An 18,692-nucleotide genomic window follows, 5' to 3' on the forward strand; every position below is an offset into this window, starting at 1 on the left:
GAGCCTGACACAAGGCTTGATCTCATGACCCTAAGATCATGACCTGAGCCAAAATCAAGAAATGAATGCTTAACCGACTCGGCCACCCAGGCGCCTCTATTCAAAGAATTCTTATGGAGGAGTTCACTGAAACGGTGGATGACTAGGTATTATCTAATATCAAATTCCCCACTTCTTCTGTAGTAATAGAATCCTTGATTTTCCACGAGGTATGTAGCTGTCCAGAATAAAAAGTACATTCCCCAATAATACTTGTAACTAGATATGGTCATGTGATGAAGTTCTGGCCAAAGATATATAGAGAGAAATGTCATATGGAAATTTCCAGAAACTTCCCTTCTCTTTGACCCTTCCCTTCTTCGTCACTTCTTCCACCCTGCTGCACTGAACTCAGACAGAGCTCCACCAATATGGTGGACCATGAAATAAAGGGCCATGCTTTAGGCTTGTTAGAAGGGTGTACTGGAAGGAGCTTGGATCTCAAGAAGTGGACCAGAGCCACCAAGCCTATTTCCAGATTTTATATGACAGAGAGTGAGCTTTTAGCTTACTTCTTCTTCAGAGCCAAGTCTAATCTCACTTGATATAAGGTAAACAGAAAAAAAAATTATTTTCCTTGCCCGTACATCACCGGGCTTGTGACTAATTCAGCATAAACTGAAACCCAATACATAACCAAAGCCAAGACTTTGCCTTTTTCCCCATAGCCATTATTGAGGACTAGCATAGTAGCATACACATAGTAAAGAGCATGAACTCTAGGCCCAAGACTGCCTCGGTTCAAATCCTAACTCTATCACTTACTGGTTATATACGTAACATTGGATAGTCTACATATCCTTTACCTCCATTTCATCATTTATAAAATGGTGATTAATAACAGTATCCACTTCTGAAGTTGTTATGAGAATTAAATGAGCTAATATTTGTAAATCACTGAGAACTCTCAGTGCCTGGCACAGAGGCCATAAACAACAAACAATTATAGAAAACCACAGTTTCAGAATTGCAAAACAGAAATCACTTCTGAAAATCCTACAGATCTAATTTTGGGGAAGATGCAGACAGTAGGTCAATAAATACTTGCTGAATAAATGAATTCTTCAAATGAAAATCAGCAAATCAATTTACCTGCAAAAATAATTGTAAGTAGCCTCCTAGTTTTTTAACCTCTTGTCTCAATTCATCTTCAAGTCTTGCTGTGCTGGTACAAGGCAGAGTATCATTTAGCCAATGTTTGATCAGCACCACAAGCTGCTCAAAAGCACATGTGACCTGGATAGTAAGTGCCTGGGTTGCTCGATCAGAAGAGAACACTTTGAAAGAAGAAGGAAAATTACTGGAAGAAATAATCTCCAGATAAAAGAACTCATATATGATCACCATTAAAACATTTTAGCATAGTCAGAAAATGCATTTGAAATGTGATAGTCATTTAGAAGAAAACATAATGTGCAGAAAATAATCATTCATGTAAGTTAATAAAAGCTGTAAGGTTGCTTACAGTTATCTTGACTTTCTTCATCTTGTTCTTCATGAGCTTTGGAAATGGCAAATAGCCCGTGATAAATTTTAAGAAAATTATTAATCAGGCTGTCTGCCATGGTTTTTTCTTCATCATAACTCTGTCCAAGAAAATCTAAGGATGACCCAATCAATTCTTTGCAAATTCCAGGAAGAAAAGATTCTGCTGAACTTGAGTAAATAGTGCTTGATTTCTCCAGTAAGCCTATATCAGTAGAAAATAGCCACCTTAAGCCTACTTTTCAGGCACCATAGTTCCAAACAAATGTATTAATGCATGCATATTATAGACTCATTGATCAGTAAATTCAAAGTAGGCTATTCTTATTTCAATGCATTCTTATTTCTATAAGCCAAAGTGAAAACACAATTCTAAAAAGGAGTCAATTAATCTCTCAGTGGAATCAATCCATAGATTAGTAGTTCCTCAGCCACAATACAGACAATGCAAATAAACTAAGTAACCATTGGTTTAATCTCTTCCTTATTTACTTTTTGGGAACACCTAGGAAACTCTGAATTAGTGAAAACAATGGCAGTTACATGAAAAATAATATAAACATAATAAATATAAATATCATAATGTAAATAATTTAATTCATAAGCTGAAAGTGTAGGCAATACTAAAGCAAACTATATTAAAAGGAATGTCTCAGTAGGTCTACTTTATACTGGTTTCTTCTCTAGGCATACTGTAATCAAAATAGGCTAAAGCCAATGATTATGTACAGTTAATATATCACATCTCAGTGAGACAGACTTTCAGCATAATTTTCTAAGCACTGTCCAAACCAGAAGTAAATGGAAATAGTTCAGAGAGCTCATATGGAGCCTCTGGAAATAACTATACTGGAATGCTAACTCATGACTATAATGATTCTCATTTAATAAACAAGATTATTTTTTCGGTCCAGTTCATAGGTGATTAAACAGCAAACTAAAAGGAAGGTAGAATAAAGGCAAAGGGTGGGGACTAATAAGGGTCTAGGACAGGGGAGCTTGGCTGGCTCAGTCAGTAGAGCATGTGACTCTTGATCTCGGGGTCGTGAGTTTGAGCCCCAGGTTTGGGGAAGAGTTTACTTAAAAAACAAAAAATAAAAAGCATTTTTTTAAAAAGAGTCTAGACCAAAGATAAGAATTTGATTTGGGAAGAGAAAAAAAGAAAAGCTACAAAATGCAAAGCTCTATCACTGTAGGGTAATAGTATCATGATGATGATAATGATAATATTCTAGTCATCATGAGCAGTTAACAATATATTCTTTGTTTAAGAAGATAATGATGTTATTAATACATTCTAAAATCCAGCATCAACATTTTAAAAAGCCTTGCAAAACTCTAGTTAAAAGTATGGCACTTAAGGTGAGAAGTTAGGACACTTGCTCAACTTCCCAGAGCTGCACTGTGCACCATCCAGAGCCCCATGGCTGCCTGGGCAGGTTCATACTAAAGGTACATGTGGTTTCTGTTTCTCTCTTTGAAAACTGCAAACAAGCAAAGACCTCTTGTATTTTATTTAATTTTTAAATATGGCCCTTAAAAAAGACAGCTTTAATTTATCTGGAAAAATTACTTTTGTAAAACATCTTACTCTCAAATAATACTGAGTAAATAACTTGATACCACAGATATATAACCTTTTATTATGCTGGTAAACAAAAAGCCTACCCCTTGCTTTGTTTTCCCTTAGATTAAACAAGTAATTATCTTCCTAAAAGGTAATTTTATGATTAAAAAGAAGCTTAATTTCTTTATTTTAAAGTCAAGATGAGCTACAGTTTCTTTCATGACTTCTATTCCATTAATGTTATTATCAAATAGATTATTACATTACACGGTAACTTTAATTTTTTGTTTACTAAGGTATATAGTCTATAAAGTGTGTATGTCTTAAGTATACAGCTTATTGTTTTTACATGTGTGTACGCCCCCACTTAGATCAATGTGTACCAGGTGTCTACAATGGCCTTCCAACAGGTGTCTGTCCTTTTGAGCCATTGTTCTATTCTGAACTACTCTGGCTTCTGTCATCATACATTAGTTCTTCAGCTTCATAGAAATATAATCATACAGTATCTACTTATTATCTGCTTGCTTTCACTCCATATAATGTTTTTGGGATTCATCCAGGTTGTTGAGTGAAACAGTCATTTGTTCTTCTTTATTGCTGTGTAGTGATCCACTGCCACCTGGTAGGCATTTAAATTATTACAGGTAGCTAGCTACACATGCAAATTTGCAGTGTGTGTGTATATATATACACACACATACATATATATACAGTGTATATGTCCCCCTCTATAGGAAAATTAATGTTGTAATCCATATTCATATAAAATAATTATGACTGGAAAAATTCCTATAGCTTTTTCTTTTAAACATTTTTTCACATTTGAATTAGCTACTCTACTAAAAGGCTTTGAAATAAATCACATAGCACACAATTTTAGACGTGGAAAGGGCCACCCAGCCCACCCCCTTCACTTTATAAAGAAAATGGAAACTTGTAGAAGATGAAATGATTTGCATAAGAACATGAAACAAGGTAGTAATTGAGCCAGGACTTGATGCTTTTTTCAGTACACAAGAAAATTTGATGAAAAAATACCTGATGAATGGGAAGAATTCAAATTCTGAATTGGGTGGGCTTGTATATCATGTAAACAACCAGAAATTCTTCTATTCTTCATCAAGCTCCTGCTCCTAAAAAAAAGATAAACCATAAGATTAGTGGTTATGTACTACATGGAATAATAATATTAAGAATATTCTTGGGGTGCCTGGGTGGCTCAGTTGGTTAAGCGTCTGCCTTCGGCTCAGGTCATGATCCCAGGATCCCGGGATTGAGCCCCGTATCAGGCTCCCTGCTCAGTGGGGAGTCTGCTTCTCCCTCTCCCTCTGCCCCTCCCCACTTGTACTCTCTCTCGTGCTCTCTCAAATAAATAAATAAAATCTTTTTAAAAAAAGAATATTCTTAATTCTCTAAAGAAAATTGGTATGCAGGTGTGTGTTTTCTGTGGAAACATTTTCATCAAGAATAGTTAAATTCATTTGGTTTATTAAGCAAGAACTTCACTATTTATAAGTATTGTTCTAAGAATATAGTAAATTAATTAAATGGAATACATATTTGTAGAATACTCCTATTTACAGGCTCTAGATACTGTGGTTAAACACAGGAAACATGGTTTCTGGGCTCACTGAACTTAAGGTCCATAGTAAAAGAGAGAAATTAGGCAAATAAGTACAATAAAGTGGTATGTCACGAGAACAGAGCATGCTCTGCTGGAGAGGAACTTGACCTGGCCCAAGGAGTTGGGAGGGCCTCCTGGAACAATGACACTGAAGGATGCACAGGAGTTGGCCAAACAGAGAGGCAGGCTTGGGAAGGAGGGAAGAGTGGTTCGGACACAGGCACCAGGATGTGGGAAGACCCGGTGATAAGAGAAAAGTACGGCGCATGTAAGGACCATGCAAGGTTCAGAAGGACTGCAGTCTAGGACGGGGGAGAGGAGCGGTGGCGGGGGGGAGTCTGGGGTTGTGCAGGTGCCAGCCTGAGGCTGACTCTGGAAGCCAATTAAGGAGGCTTGGATTTTATCCTGAGAATATCCTGGGAAAGATTCTAAAGAAGGAAATGATCTAGGTAAATGAACATTCAAGTAAGCACTTGCTACACAGTGTGAAAAGCAGAATGCCTGTGAAGTGTAGCAGTAACACAAACGGAGGGAATGACTCTATCTTCACTCACTCTTTCTGCTTTTTCCCTCAGCCTATAAAACCACTCAGATCTCTGCCTGGAGTGTGACTGACTGGCTGTCTAGCTGTTACTCATTCTTCCTGACTGCTACTGGAAAAAGCAGCCTACTTCCAGATTGCCATTTATCTGCCAATTTTCTAAACTCCAACTCCAGCCCTCATTATTTCAATGAAGCTCCTTGAGCTGTGACCTAGATCTAAATCTAGGGGATGGATACTTTGAAGTCTTTTTCCTAACAGAACTCTCTACTATCGTTGGCCACTCAAAGAAAAATACTATTTGTTGAAAAGATTGTTAAACAGAAACGTCTGTAGTTATCTAAGTGTTTCAAATATATTTTCCCCCATGAATTCCTACAAGAAAAACACAGAAATATGACTGATAACAGGGAGAGGAAATATCAACTCTCAATATGACCGATAACAGGAAGAAGAAATATCAATTCTCAAAGGTAACAGTTTTTTGTACTTAAGGCCTGAAAGGAAAGGGTACATTATTACAGTAAGTCTAAACTAGGAAAACTTATTCTTCCAACACTATCATAGTTAAACAATGTTTAAACTCAAATAAAATGCTTGTCATTCTTTTTAAAGAATTTTTACTTAACCTCAGGGGAATTTTACTTTTAACCGTCCACAGGACGTATCAAAATTTATAGGCAGCTAAACCAGTCTATTTTGTCACAGAGAGGCTATGACATATCATTGCCTGGTAGCGGTTCCATAATTAAGAATCTGTCAGTGTTTCCATTACCTGCAGGCATTCTCAGAGTTTGCAATTCTGTCATAAACATTCTTACAAGGCTGAAACTTCATATACAAGGTCTCTGACCAAGAGCAATTCATTTTTTTTAAAATATGATACTTTTAAATTATAGAAGTTCTCAAGAAAACATCTCTACCAAATGAAAACACCTAATTTCAACATCTTAAAACATATCAAAAGAAGTTTTAATTTTTTGGTAATAATTTAAACTTTTGTTGGTTCCCTAGTTATTAACCTAGAAGTTAGCAGAAAATAAGATGTAAATCACCAACTTTCAATAAGCTAATTTTGTTTTTTAAAGATTTTATTTATTGGGGCGCCTGGGTGGCTCAGTTGGTTAAGTGACTGCCTTCGGCTCAGGTCATGATCCTGGAGTCCCGGGATCGAGTCCCGGGATCGAGTCCCACATTGGGCTTCCTGCTCAGCAGGGAGTCTGCTTCTCCTGCTGACCTTCCCTCCTCTCATGCTCTATCTCATTCTCTCGCTCAAATAAATAAAAAAAATCTAAAAAAAAAAAAAGATTTTATTTATTTATTTGACGGAGAGAGACACAGAGAGGGAGGGAACACAAGCAGGGGGAGTGGCAGAGGGAGAAGCAGGCTTCCCATGGAGCAGGGAGCCCGATGTGGGACTCGATCCCAGGACCCTGGGATCATGACCTGAGCCGAAGGCAGACGCTTAACCGACTGAGCCACCCAGGCGCCCCAATAAGCTAAAATTTTTGTGTTCATTATTTTTAATTAGTTTTTAAAATTCAAGTATAATTAACATATAATGTGTTATATTAGTTTCAGGTGTACAATATAGTGATTCAACAATTCTATATATTGCTCGGTGTTCATCACAGTAAGTGTCCTCTCCATCCCCTTCACTATTTCACTCATCCTGTCACTCCCTGATGTTCATTAATTATTATGCTCATACTGTGATCCATAATTCTAAGTATACCAAGTTTGTATCTGTTTATAATAAAATATAATAAGAAACCAGTATTATAAAATCTAAAGGGATTTACAAATCACCCTCTGATGAATTTGTAGTTCTGGTCTGAATTTTTGGGAGGTTTATGTTACTCCAGGTTATTAAGTACCCCAAGCCCTTCTGCTCAATTTCCCCCAAGGGCCATCTTTAGCTCATTTTGGAGAACCCAACACTGTTTTGAAGTCCTCAAGATAAATCACCTGAAGATATCACTATCTGTTTATTGGTATTAAATCAGAAATAAGATCCCCTCTGTAGTCCAAGATTTAATCTTACTTAGCACATACAAGCACCCAATAATAAGAACTGCCATTTATTCAACACCTATCCACTGCAGTGGGAGTTCTACATACTTTATCTCTAATCCTTAGAACTACACGACATCATCATCAGTCCCACGGTGGTCATAGTAGAAGTAGCAGGAGAAGCAATTGTTTTTAAATATGACCTCACTTAAACTTAGCAATAGGCTCTGTAGAAAAGATATGTATTATTGTCTCCATCTTACAGATGAGAAAACTGAAGCCTGAAGATGTAATGTCACTTGCCCTTCGCTGCACTCGGCATAAATCACTCTATTATACACCTGAAACTAATATAATACTGTATGCTAATTATACTGGAATTAAAATTAAAAACTTAGTGAAAAAAAGTTAGAACCTAGGACTCTGACATGAGCCTGTGACTTTTTTATTATAATACATTGTAGGGGATACAGATATGTATCTTACGCTCAAGGAACTCAGAATCTGTTTAAAGGACATGTTTGTATTTCTCTTAGCTTGAAATACACAGCTGTTACATACAGAACATATAAGATAACATGTATCGATTAGTATTTCTTGGCTATTTCTTACTGTAGCTTAGCAGTTACCATGAAGCAAACAGAATAGAGGTAACAGGAGGAAGAGTCGCTCTAAAGTAGTTCCATCTCTTTGAAATTTTATGAGTTTAAAATAAGCATAGTCAAAAACAAGAAAGGCCCCAAAAGGTCTGGAAACTCAATGAATTCTGAGCTGCAGCTGAAGGTGATGAAGTAAAAAAAAAAAAGGAGAGAGAGAGAGATTTAACCAGAAAGATTCTGTTCTGATGCAACAGAAATGCAATATGGCGTAGCAGTCAAGAAAATCAGGATCTTTGGAGTCACTCAAACCTGGATTTGAGTACCAGCTCTTCCTTTATCAGCTCAGTGAGTTTGGACAACTTATAACCTCTTTAAATCTTCAGCCTCTTCATCTGTAAAAGGTGGGTAATGACAGCACTAACCTCATAGTTTTGTGTAAGAACTACATGAGATAATACTTAGCAAGCACTCAGTCAGTGTTCTTGATAATGATGATGCTTCTGTTGGATGGATGAATGCCACTGACTCTTACATCCTGAAATATCCCAAATCCCTCCTTCCAAGTTCTAGACCTGAATATATGCACTTGGATGTTCCCTGGGAATCTCAAGCTCATCATGTTCAAAAATAAACTCATCTGACCCTCCATCTCAGGGAACACCACCTTCCCTTAGCCAGTCACCCTTGTTAGACAGGGATTCACCCTTGAGCCCTTTATCACCCTCAACTTCACAGCTAGCCAAGTCCTTATTGATTCTTCCTCTTGAATATGTATAAAACCAGACTTTCCTTTCCAGTCCTTCTGCCTGACCTGATTTTGGGTCTTTATCAACTGTTCTTCTAGTTTCTTCAATTCCTGGTCTTCAGGACAGAGAGTATTTTTTATTCATCTTTGTATCCTCAAGAAATAGCAGACAGTAGTCTTGTTTCAAAACCAAATGAAGAAGTATTTATTTAAAAAGAAGTCTTTGTTTAAAAACCAAATTAAGCAGCTAAATTGGTTCCAAGACCAAGGCCTTTCTATTATACCATTTTGCCCCTCTGTAATCTAAGCATCTGAGGTCTAAACGGAACTAGTTTTTCCTTGAAAAGCATCTATTCACTGTGGAAGTCTTTTATGCTTTTAGTTAATAAACAGCATTTGTCATATATAGAAGTTCTCTATCACCATGATTTATTCTTCTGTGGTGCTAACTTGACAGCATTTAAAGTTCTATAACTTATAATAAAATATCATAGAATATGCCAAGTTCTTGAAAAATGGTAATTTAAAAGTAATAAACACTATTCATTTTTATAGGAAATTAGATTTATGCTATTCTAAGTCGTGCTTAAGATTTATATGGTGAGATGCTGACCATTTTTGTTCCTATTCTAACTGACTGATATAAACAATTTAATGCCCCAAGTCCTGTAATGTGATCAGTAACATACTATTTCTCTTATATTACTGGGTTCCCTGCACAGACATAACCATTATGACAATAGATAGTTCTTTTAAAATAAGGAAATGATATATATATAAATATATACCCAGAACAAAAAAACCAATAATAAATGTCTTTACCTCCTTCTAGAAAAAGAAGAAACTGGTGCATTTGTAATGTCAGGTTCCCATTCATCCTCAGGATCACAAAAGACATCTTCACTCTTGTTACTATTATTACTCTAAGAAAAATAAAATATATGGTTTCTATTAATTTGGGTTAAAAAATGTTTAGCAACTGGGGCGCCTGGGTGGCTCAGTTGGTTAAGCGTCTGCCTCCAGCTCAGGTCATGATCCTGGGGTCCTGGGATTGAACCCTGCACTGGACTCCCACTCAGCGGAGAGTCTGCTTCTCCCTCTCCCTCTGTCCCTCCACCAGCTCATGTTCTTTCTCTCTCTCTCAAATAAATTCTTTTAAAACATGATTAGCAACTAAGAGAAAACAAAAGTTTAAATTTGTTACATTTAAAATAAAAAATTAGCAAAATTACAGGTTATCTGGCAGAAGTCTAAAAATATCACATTCCTGGGGCGCCTGGGTGGCTCAGTCAGTGAAGCATCCGACTCTTCATTTCAGCTCAGGTCATGATCTCAGGGACCTGAGATTGAGCACTGCATTGGGCTCTGCACTCAGCAGGGAGTCTGCTTGAGATTCTCTCTCTTCCTCTCCCTCTGCCCCCCCCACTCACACTCTCTAATAAATAAATCTTAAAAATATCACATCCCTGACAAAACAAAAAATCAAGCACATGATGCTAGAAATTGTATTGAAAGAGCTCTACTAATAAAAGCACAGAAATCATTAAATGATTCAAAAACATAAACTTGGGATATAGAAGACAGTAAAAACAGAAAAGATAAATCCTCAGTAGAAAAATAAAAGAAGGGGGGTGGGGCAATGTGTTAGCCTGGTGATGGGTATTGAGGAGGGCACGTATTGAATGGAGCACTGGGTGTTACACGCAAACAATGAATCATCAAACACTACATCAAAAACTAATGATGTAATGTATGGTGACTAACATAATAAAATTAAATTAAAAAAAAGAAAAAGAAAAGAATAATCTGAAAACATTAAGATTCAATCACTCCCTGGTCGAATATATTAATCATGATAATTGAATTTTAAGTATTTAAAGTAATATTAATTAAAGTTCTAGCAAAATACTATACATATAGAGCTTGATTTGAAATAGTATAATTATATAGAAAAATAATCAAAGAATATTGCAACAGTTGAAAGTAGGAAGTAAGATAATAACGAAGTTAACTCACCTACCACATTTTAATATATATGATAAGGCAAGAATGATCAAATGACTTCAATACAGTTTTTTTGTTGCTCTAATTACACAAGCAATCCACATTCATTGTAGGAAATTTGGAAATCCACATTCATTGTAGGAAATTTGGAAATTATTAACACGTATAAACACACAAAAGTGTAACCACTCACAAACCCATCATTTAGAGATGGAGGAAGGAACACTCAGTTCCTTTCAGTCTTTTTGGATTTCCTGTTATAAATAATATACCTTGCATCCCTGGAATTAACCTTACTTGATCATGGTATAAGTATTCTTTGAGTATATCTTTGGGTTTGATTTACTGACATTTCTTTCTTTCTTTCTTTTTTTAAGATTTATGTATTTATTAGCAAGAGAGAGAGAGAGTTCATGCAGGGGGGAAGGGCAGAGAGAGAGGGAGAAAGAGAATCCCAAGCAGACTCTGAGCTGAGCACAGAGCCCGACACAGGGCTTGATCTCACAACCCTGAGATCAGGACCTGAGCCAAAACCAAGAGTCGGACACTTAACCAATTGCACCACCCAGGCACCCCTGATTTACTGACATTTTATTCAGGATTTTTATAGCTACGTTCATATGAAGATGGGTTTGTAATTCTCTTATGAATCATCTTTTCAGTTTTTGTGGTTTTTGTTTGGTTTGATTTTAATCGGTTAGGTTAGCATCATAACTGTGACACTTTATATCCTTTGCTATGTTCCAGAATAGTTGAAACACAATAATATTTACCTGTTCTCTTATTTTTTATTTATTTATTTATTTATTTTTTAAGTACGCTGTAAACCCAAATGGGACTTGAACTCATGACCCTGACATCAATAGTCACATCCTCTACCGACTGAGACAGCCAAGCACCCCTGTTCCTCAGTGGTTTGAAAAAGCTTCCCCATGGGGCACCTGGGTGGCTCAGTCATTAAGCGTCTGCCTTCAGCTCAGGTCATGATCCCGGGGTCCTGGGATCGAGTCCCACATCAGGCTCCCTGCTCAGTGGGAAGCTGCTTCTCCCTCTTCCACTCCCTCTGCTTGTGTTCCCTCTCTCACTCTGTCTCTTTCTGTCAAATAAATACATAAAATCTTAAAAAAAAAAAAAAACCCTTCCCCATAAAACTGATTGGGAGCCGCACCTTTTTTTACAGTTTTTGTTTTTCTTTTTGAGGCTAATTTGTTGACAAACTTTTCAATTTATTGCATGGTTATTCATCCATTAAGCTAACTTTCATAATTGATCTTTTTCTAGAAAGTCTTTTCTTTCTAGAAAATTATAAAATTTATTAGCGTAAAGTTTTACATGTAAAATAATTTTTAAATGCTTTTGTTATCTTTGTATAAATGCCATTGCCTATTCCTAAAATCACATGTTCATCTTTTTAAAGAACCAGAACTTGAGTTTCATTTCTAATTTATCAATTATTGCTTTTATTTTTAATCATTCCTTCATTTGCTTTCCTTTGTTTTATTTTGTTATTTTCTAGATTGAGTTAACTAGTTTATTTTCATTTTTCCATTACATGAATCAAACATTAAGGATATAATTTGACAGCATCCTGTAAGCTTTTACATATATCTCCATTATTTTATATCTAAGTAGTATAGAATATAATTCTATATAGAGTCACATTATTTAAAGGTGAGATATTTAACAAATAGTAGCAACAATTTAATATATCTTGCAACTATTGTTAAATGCTTTAGGGATACTAAAATAATCATATGGAGAAAAATTACTTTTACATCCATACCTCTCACAATATACTATAACAAATTCTATGTGACTCACAGAGGGAAATGTTTACAAAAAATTAAAAGTAAACAGAGAAATGGACAATATTTCAGTAAGAAGATCTCCAGATTAATAGACAGACTCAAATATACCAGATTTAAAATGGCTGTCTAACAAAATAAAACCAAGAAAAAAGTCAGTGTAATCAGGAAAAAAATTATTATAAATACAAAATAAAGGTTTACTATCAAAATATGTTAGAACTTTTATAGACATATTAGTTCATTACCCATATTTCAAAAGTGTGAGCAAAATTCAAAGGACATGAACACATACTTTACCTATAAAGAAACAAAGAGTCAAACCCTCAGATTCACTAATTATTAATACATAAATTAAAACAGACTGGTAGCATTGGTAAATGGCAATATTTCTGACAAGTAATTGTTATTGAGCATCAAAATGTAATAAAAAATCATATTTTGGGGTACCATTTTAGAAAAGAGAAAACAAGGAAAGAAGATATTAAAAACTAATATGTGTAAGGATATTTTTAGTTCTATTAAAATAGCAAACAACTGGTAACACCGAAAAGCGTAGCAATGGGGAAATGTAATTATGTAAAAATGCACATTATAGGAACTGAAGATAATTACAAATGATGCAAAGTGTGTTATATCTTTCGAATTTCTTCTTCTCTTAAGCTTAAATGTAAAATCTTGAAAACACACAATTATAACTGTGAACAGATTCAGCACTAAATTTCTCTATTACAGGTATAACTATATTAAATCAAGAAAACCCCATCTACAGGCAAAAGTAAAGTAAACATACATAATTGTTAATATTGGTTGGTTTGGGTAATGTAAATTGCCTTTTCCTTTATTTGCCAAATTTTCTTTACAAAGAACACGTCACTTGTATATATTTTATTTCAAAACTTTACAGAGATTTTAATAATATTCCAAACCTCATAAAGTTCTTTCATTGCTGCAAGCTTAGATTCAAACTTTTCCAGACTCCAGAAAGTTGAGATCCCTAGTTGTAGGTTACGAACCCGAACAGAAGTGTCAGAACTACTTCCTTTATCTGATATATCATGTCTGAAAGAAAAACCAAAGAAAAATGCTTATCCTAAAACATACATACCCATTTATAAGAGTTTTCTGAATCAGAATAACTTCCATAAAAATTCAGTCCACTGATTAAATCTTTCCATTGTTAAGCATTTTTATTACAATGAAAAATCATGTCTAGTATATACTATATAAAAATAACTTCTTATATAAAAATTATAAAAATCAAATTCTAATTAGGCATATTTCCTTCCAAACATGTAATACTAGTAAGCTTGCAACTCAGAAGAAGCTAAGTAGGGCGCCTAGATGGCTCAGTCGTTAAGCATCTGCCTTTGGCTCAGGTCATGAGCCCCGCATTGGGCTCCCTGCTCAGCAGGAAGCCTGCTTCTCCCTCTCCCACTCCCCTGCTGTGTTCCCTCTCTCGCTGTGTCCCTCTCTGTCAAATAAATAAATAAAATCTTAAAAAAAAAGAAGATAAGTAAATTCTTAAAACACCTAAAATTATTGTTTATAAAATATACTTATTTTATAAACATACTTAGTATATTTAGTATGGTATGTTAATTGTTGAAAGTCTTTTACTCCAGAGTGAGCTCTAAAGGGGAGTCTAAATGTGTCACTGGGAATTCTGATACAGTTCTCTCCTAGACAGGCAATATAGATACTATGTCTTTGCAGAAATTAAATTTAGAAAGCAATCATATGAAGGTCAGTTAGTTTAAAACAAAGAATTACTTTATAATTAGGCTAATAAATTGCTCACCTGCCAAAAACATAACATTTTTTAAATTTGCTGCTGATGGCATTGGCTTCCTGAATCATCATTGAGAGTTTCATGGAGCTCCAATTTGTCTGAACTAGTAGAAAACACACAGAGATGATTCAAAAAACATATATGAGCCCTGACTTATATCACTAGGCAGAACATCTCCTGAAAAAAAAAATATTGATTTTAAATAAATGGTTTTAACCTTTGCAGAAAGTATTTGAGTTACTTCTCCTCAAGCCTGAAATAAAATATTCTTCAAAGAAAATGATGTCTTTCACTCGTGGAGACACAGTAAAAAACTGAAAGTGATATAGTACATTGATAACAGAAAGGATTTTGTAAGAGAGGAAATGCCAAAGACAATGCTTTGTCTCCTGATATCTTTAAATATTTTTTTCTGATTAATTTTTTTCTTAATTTCTAATTTGTTTAAAGTATTGGGTAAAGCATACTACAGCCTTACTTATATAGAACCACAATCCTTTTTTATTTTGCCTGAAAATTAAAACAAACAAACATATATTTCAGGACATCAAAACAAAAATGGGAAATAATTTGGCCACAATTCCATTTTCCTAATTTAAAATTAAAATTTTATCATATTTTCTATATCACCTAAATTTATCACCAATTTCCCATCACAACACTTCTTTGAAAGGATAAAATTCATTATACACATGGTAAAAAAAAGCAAGTATTCATTGCAAGACCCTGTTTTTAGGCTCTAAGAAGAATAAAAAGATGTATTAGTAAAGGTATTTACTTACCTCTTACAACAGATATAACAAGCATTAATAGTTTCAGATTTATTTAAAAATAGAAGTTATACAATACAACTACCAAGTATTCTTGCTAAAAATTTGAATCAGAATCTGACAGGCCGGAAGAAATAGCTACCATTTTATAAGGAATATAGGGGCAGAGGAACGTGTTAAGCAACACCATGGAGCTACAACAGCAAGATCCAGAATGTGGGAAACTACAGGATAAATAACTTGATTTCTTCAATAAGCAAATTACAAGAGGAAGGAGAGAGATAAGAAAGGCAAATTTACAGATTAAGAGACTTAAAAAGGGGCACCTGGGTCACTCAGTCTGTTAAGCATCCCACTCTTGGTTTTGGCTAAGGTCATGATCTCTGTGCTCAGCAGGGAGTCTGCTTGGGCCTTCTTTCCCTTTGCCCCTCCCCCACCCACTTGTGCTCTTGCTTGCTCTCTAAAATAAATAAAGAAAGAAAGAAAGAAAGAAAGAAAGAAAGAAAGATTTTTTATAAAAATGGGGGTGCCTGGCTGGCTCAGTAGGTAGAGCATGTGACTCTTAATCTCAAGTGAGTTCAAGCCCCACTTTGGCCGTGGAGCCTACTTGATAAAAATGAAAAATAAATATAAAGAGATTTAGGGGCACCTGCGTACTCAGCTGGTTAAGCATGTCTGATTCTTGCTTTCGGCTCAGGTTGTGATCTCAGGGTCCTGAGATCAAGCCACGAGTCAGGCTCTGTGTTCAGCTTGGAGTCTGCTTGAGATTCTCTCTCTCTCTCCCTCTGCCCCGCCCCCCATCCCTGCTCACGCAGGCACTCTCCCTCTCTAAAATAAATAAGTCTTTAAAAATAATAATAAAAAAAAGAAAATAAGACTTACAAGGCATATCTACCAAACACAATGTGTGGATCATGTTTGTATCCTGACTCAAATAAAAAAGATATAAAAAAATTGTATGGGAAAATTGAATGTAGACCAGAAATCTGATGAGTATAAGAAATTATTATTCATATTTTCAGGTTTGATAAAAATATCATGGTTATGCTTAAAGAGTGACAGAGAAAGACAGAAAAGAGAGTCCTTACCTAATGCAGAGATACATAGTGAAGTATTTACAGATCAAATGATATGATGTCTTGGAGTTGCTCCACAACAGTCCAGGGAGGCAAGGGGGCTGAGTACAGCCAGAACAAGACTGAACATGTGTTAGAAATTGCTGAAGTTGGATGATAAGTATGTAAGATTCTGTTGTAGTAACCTCTCTACTTTAACAGTTTGTTTGAAATTTCCCATAATGAGAAAAGGTCATTAAAAACATGCCATGTTCTATACAGCAAAGTAGAAGTATACACAAAAAATAACATCCAAGTGAAAAAGAAGATGAAGTACCCAATGATTTAGTCCAATCTAGATGTAAGACCTAAAATATTAGAAGAGATTGCATTTTTAAAAACATGTTACACATTAAAGTATCACTTGAAATTTTGTTTACTATTTGCTTATGTAACTAAATATTCTAAAAACTGAATATTCTGAAACAATCATGCATACAAATTTATTTAGATCCAAAAAGGTCAGCAACATCCAGAATAAACCATTTTTAATATATAAAGGCAACCAACTCTAACATTTTAGTAATTATATCATAAGAAATAACATACACAAAACTTTAGAAAATGCCTGCTAAAATCATCATATACTCACTTAAAAAAGTTTTATCTCTATTACTTTGATTTTGCTGTAGTATTTGTACTTCTTTAGCAATTTTTTGCTTCTCAGTTTCTAAAGCTTCCAGAATTCTTGCATGGCGGATGCTGTGGTCTTCTAAAGCCTAATTGATATTTATTCACATAGACCCATACATGAAAATATACAAAGAGAGAAATTATAATTGATAATGGTAACACAGCATAATTAAACTTCATTTTACAGTACATGTTTTATTAAGCATACAAGGCCTTTAAAAAGTGATTTATAAAATATCTTTATAAAATCTTACCCCATAAAAAAATCATTAGGAATTTTTGATGACATAAATTAATCTTATTCTTCCCATTGACAGGAAGTAAAAAAACCTTTAGGGAAAAAAAAGAGAGAGAGAGAGAGAAAACCGCTCAAAAGAGCCCACATTCAAGAACATTTGTTGACCAAATAAAGTTAAATTTAAAAGACACCACAAAAACCTTATTTGTCGCAAAGAGACCTTATACCCCATTAATAATTACTGTTTTCAAGATTTAAACAGCTCTGTTTTTTCCTCTAAAACTCTCTCAGGTGGTTCACTAGCTACTTTGTGTCCTAGAATTAACTAGTTACATATTATCACCATATTATAGTATAAGAACTTTGGGGTTACTAGGGGTATTTTCTTCTACCCCCACTCTCACTACAAAACTTGGAAAAAAGAAAAATAAAATTGCTATTCGAGGACAAAACTTTGAGATTAAGATATAAGGAATCAAAGCAGAGATGAAAACAGTGCTGCTCAAACTTTAGTATTTGTCAAAATCCCATGCAAGAGTTGTCAGAATAGATCTGGGCCCCAACTCCAGAGTTTCTGACTTAGGAGTTCTGGGGTCTAAGACTGCATTTCTAACAGTAATGCTGATGTTGCTGGACTAAAGACCATATTTTAACAACCACTAATATAAGAAGAAAGAATACCCAAGAAGGTTGATAAAAAGGTAACTCAAGATATTAAAATACTGACGATCTGGTTTTATACTTCAGTCTTCAGAACTTGATTAATATGAGTCAGCCCCTGAAATATATCTCTGCCCTCACTGAGATGATAGAAGTTTCAGGGCCTGAGCTCATAGGACTAGGGTAATCAACGCCCTACTCTGAGTTCTCTTAGGAGTCACTCAGGCAAGGAGACTGCTGGTCACACTTTCCATGGATGGATAATGCTTCATTCTGACATGAGGATGTGACCCAGTATAAGAGCTGTGCCTTTCTTCCTTCTACACATTGTACCCTAGCACCATGTCATTCATTTACGTTATTTGGCCTGATGGATCACAGGATAGTTGTGGAGGCATAAAAGGGGAAAACTGTAATGGAACCAGCTCAAAATAAGAGCTCTGTCCCTTTCAAAATGTTTGTGTGATGATGTGTGAGCAGAGCTGGGAGCATTAACAGGTTGAAAGCTTTCAGGCAAGAAGAGCCCTTCTTGTAAAAAAATTAAAAAAAAATAAATGAAATGATCTTAACTCCCCCAAAAAAAGAAAAAAGAAGAAGAAGAAGAAGAGCCCTTCTCATCAGGAGACCCAGATTCGGCCATCTCCTCCTAGGTACCATGAGTTCTTAAAAAAAAAAAAAAAAAATCCCGCTGTTGCTCAGAGCCAGCTATTTACAAAATGAAATTACCTGTTTTGCAGCCAAAGTCTCCATTTCTAATCGCTTTTTGTTGACATAGATTTCCTGTTCAAGTCGCTGTTTTGCCTTTTCTAATTCCTCAATTTTGTCGTTAGCCTTTTGGTTATTTATTTCCTGCATTTTCTTCCTTTGAGCCTCTTCCTTCTTTAAAGAACAATAAAAAGTAACAGACAAAAACACACAACCTTTTTTCAAAAAACAATATAAAAAATGTACAAGAGTCCATTTCTTTAATCAATGTATAAGAAATTGACTCATCAATAGAAAAGTTGCCCTGTAGTTTTTCTTCCTCATTCAGCTTGACTAATATAACTTAAAATAAGT

The 18,692-nt window shown here is 35.1% G+C and overlaps 1 protein-coding gene across 2 annotated transcripts in view; it reads right to left on the reverse strand.

Moving 5' to 3' along the window:
- KIF14 (kinesin family member 14) overlaps positions 1–18,692 on the reverse strand; it is a 56,295-nt gene that overhangs the window by 10,458 nt on the left and 27,145 nt on the right. For both annotated transcript variants that reach the window (XM_073884537.1, XM_025855315.2), the window contains exons 18-25: positions 18,360–18,512; positions 16,695–16,821; positions 14,227–14,320; positions 13,355–13,487; positions 9,439–9,539; positions 4,133–4,227; positions 1,505–1,729; positions 1,132–1,316 (exon numbers count right to left, since the gene is read on the reverse strand). In XM_073884537.1, coding sequence (XP_073740638.1) covers positions 1,132–1,316; positions 1,505–1,729; positions 4,133–4,227; positions 9,439–9,539; positions 13,355–13,487; positions 14,227–14,320; positions 16,695–16,821; positions 18,360–18,512 — 1,113 coding nt within the window. The remainder of the gene's footprint in view (positions 1–1,131; positions 1,317–1,504; positions 1,730–4,132; positions 4,228–9,438; positions 9,540–13,354; positions 13,488–14,226; positions 14,321–16,694; positions 16,822–18,359; positions 18,513–18,692) is intronic.

The sequence above is a fragment of the Callorhinus ursinus genome, unplaced genomic scaffold (genome assembly GCF_003265705.2).
Source record: "Callorhinus ursinus isolate GAN/ISIS: 27379988/994484 unplaced genomic scaffold, GSC_fseal_2.0 scaffold57, whole genome shotgun sequence".
NCBI classification, from domain to species: Eukaryota; Metazoa; Chordata; class Mammalia; order Carnivora; family Otariidae; genus Callorhinus; species Callorhinus ursinus.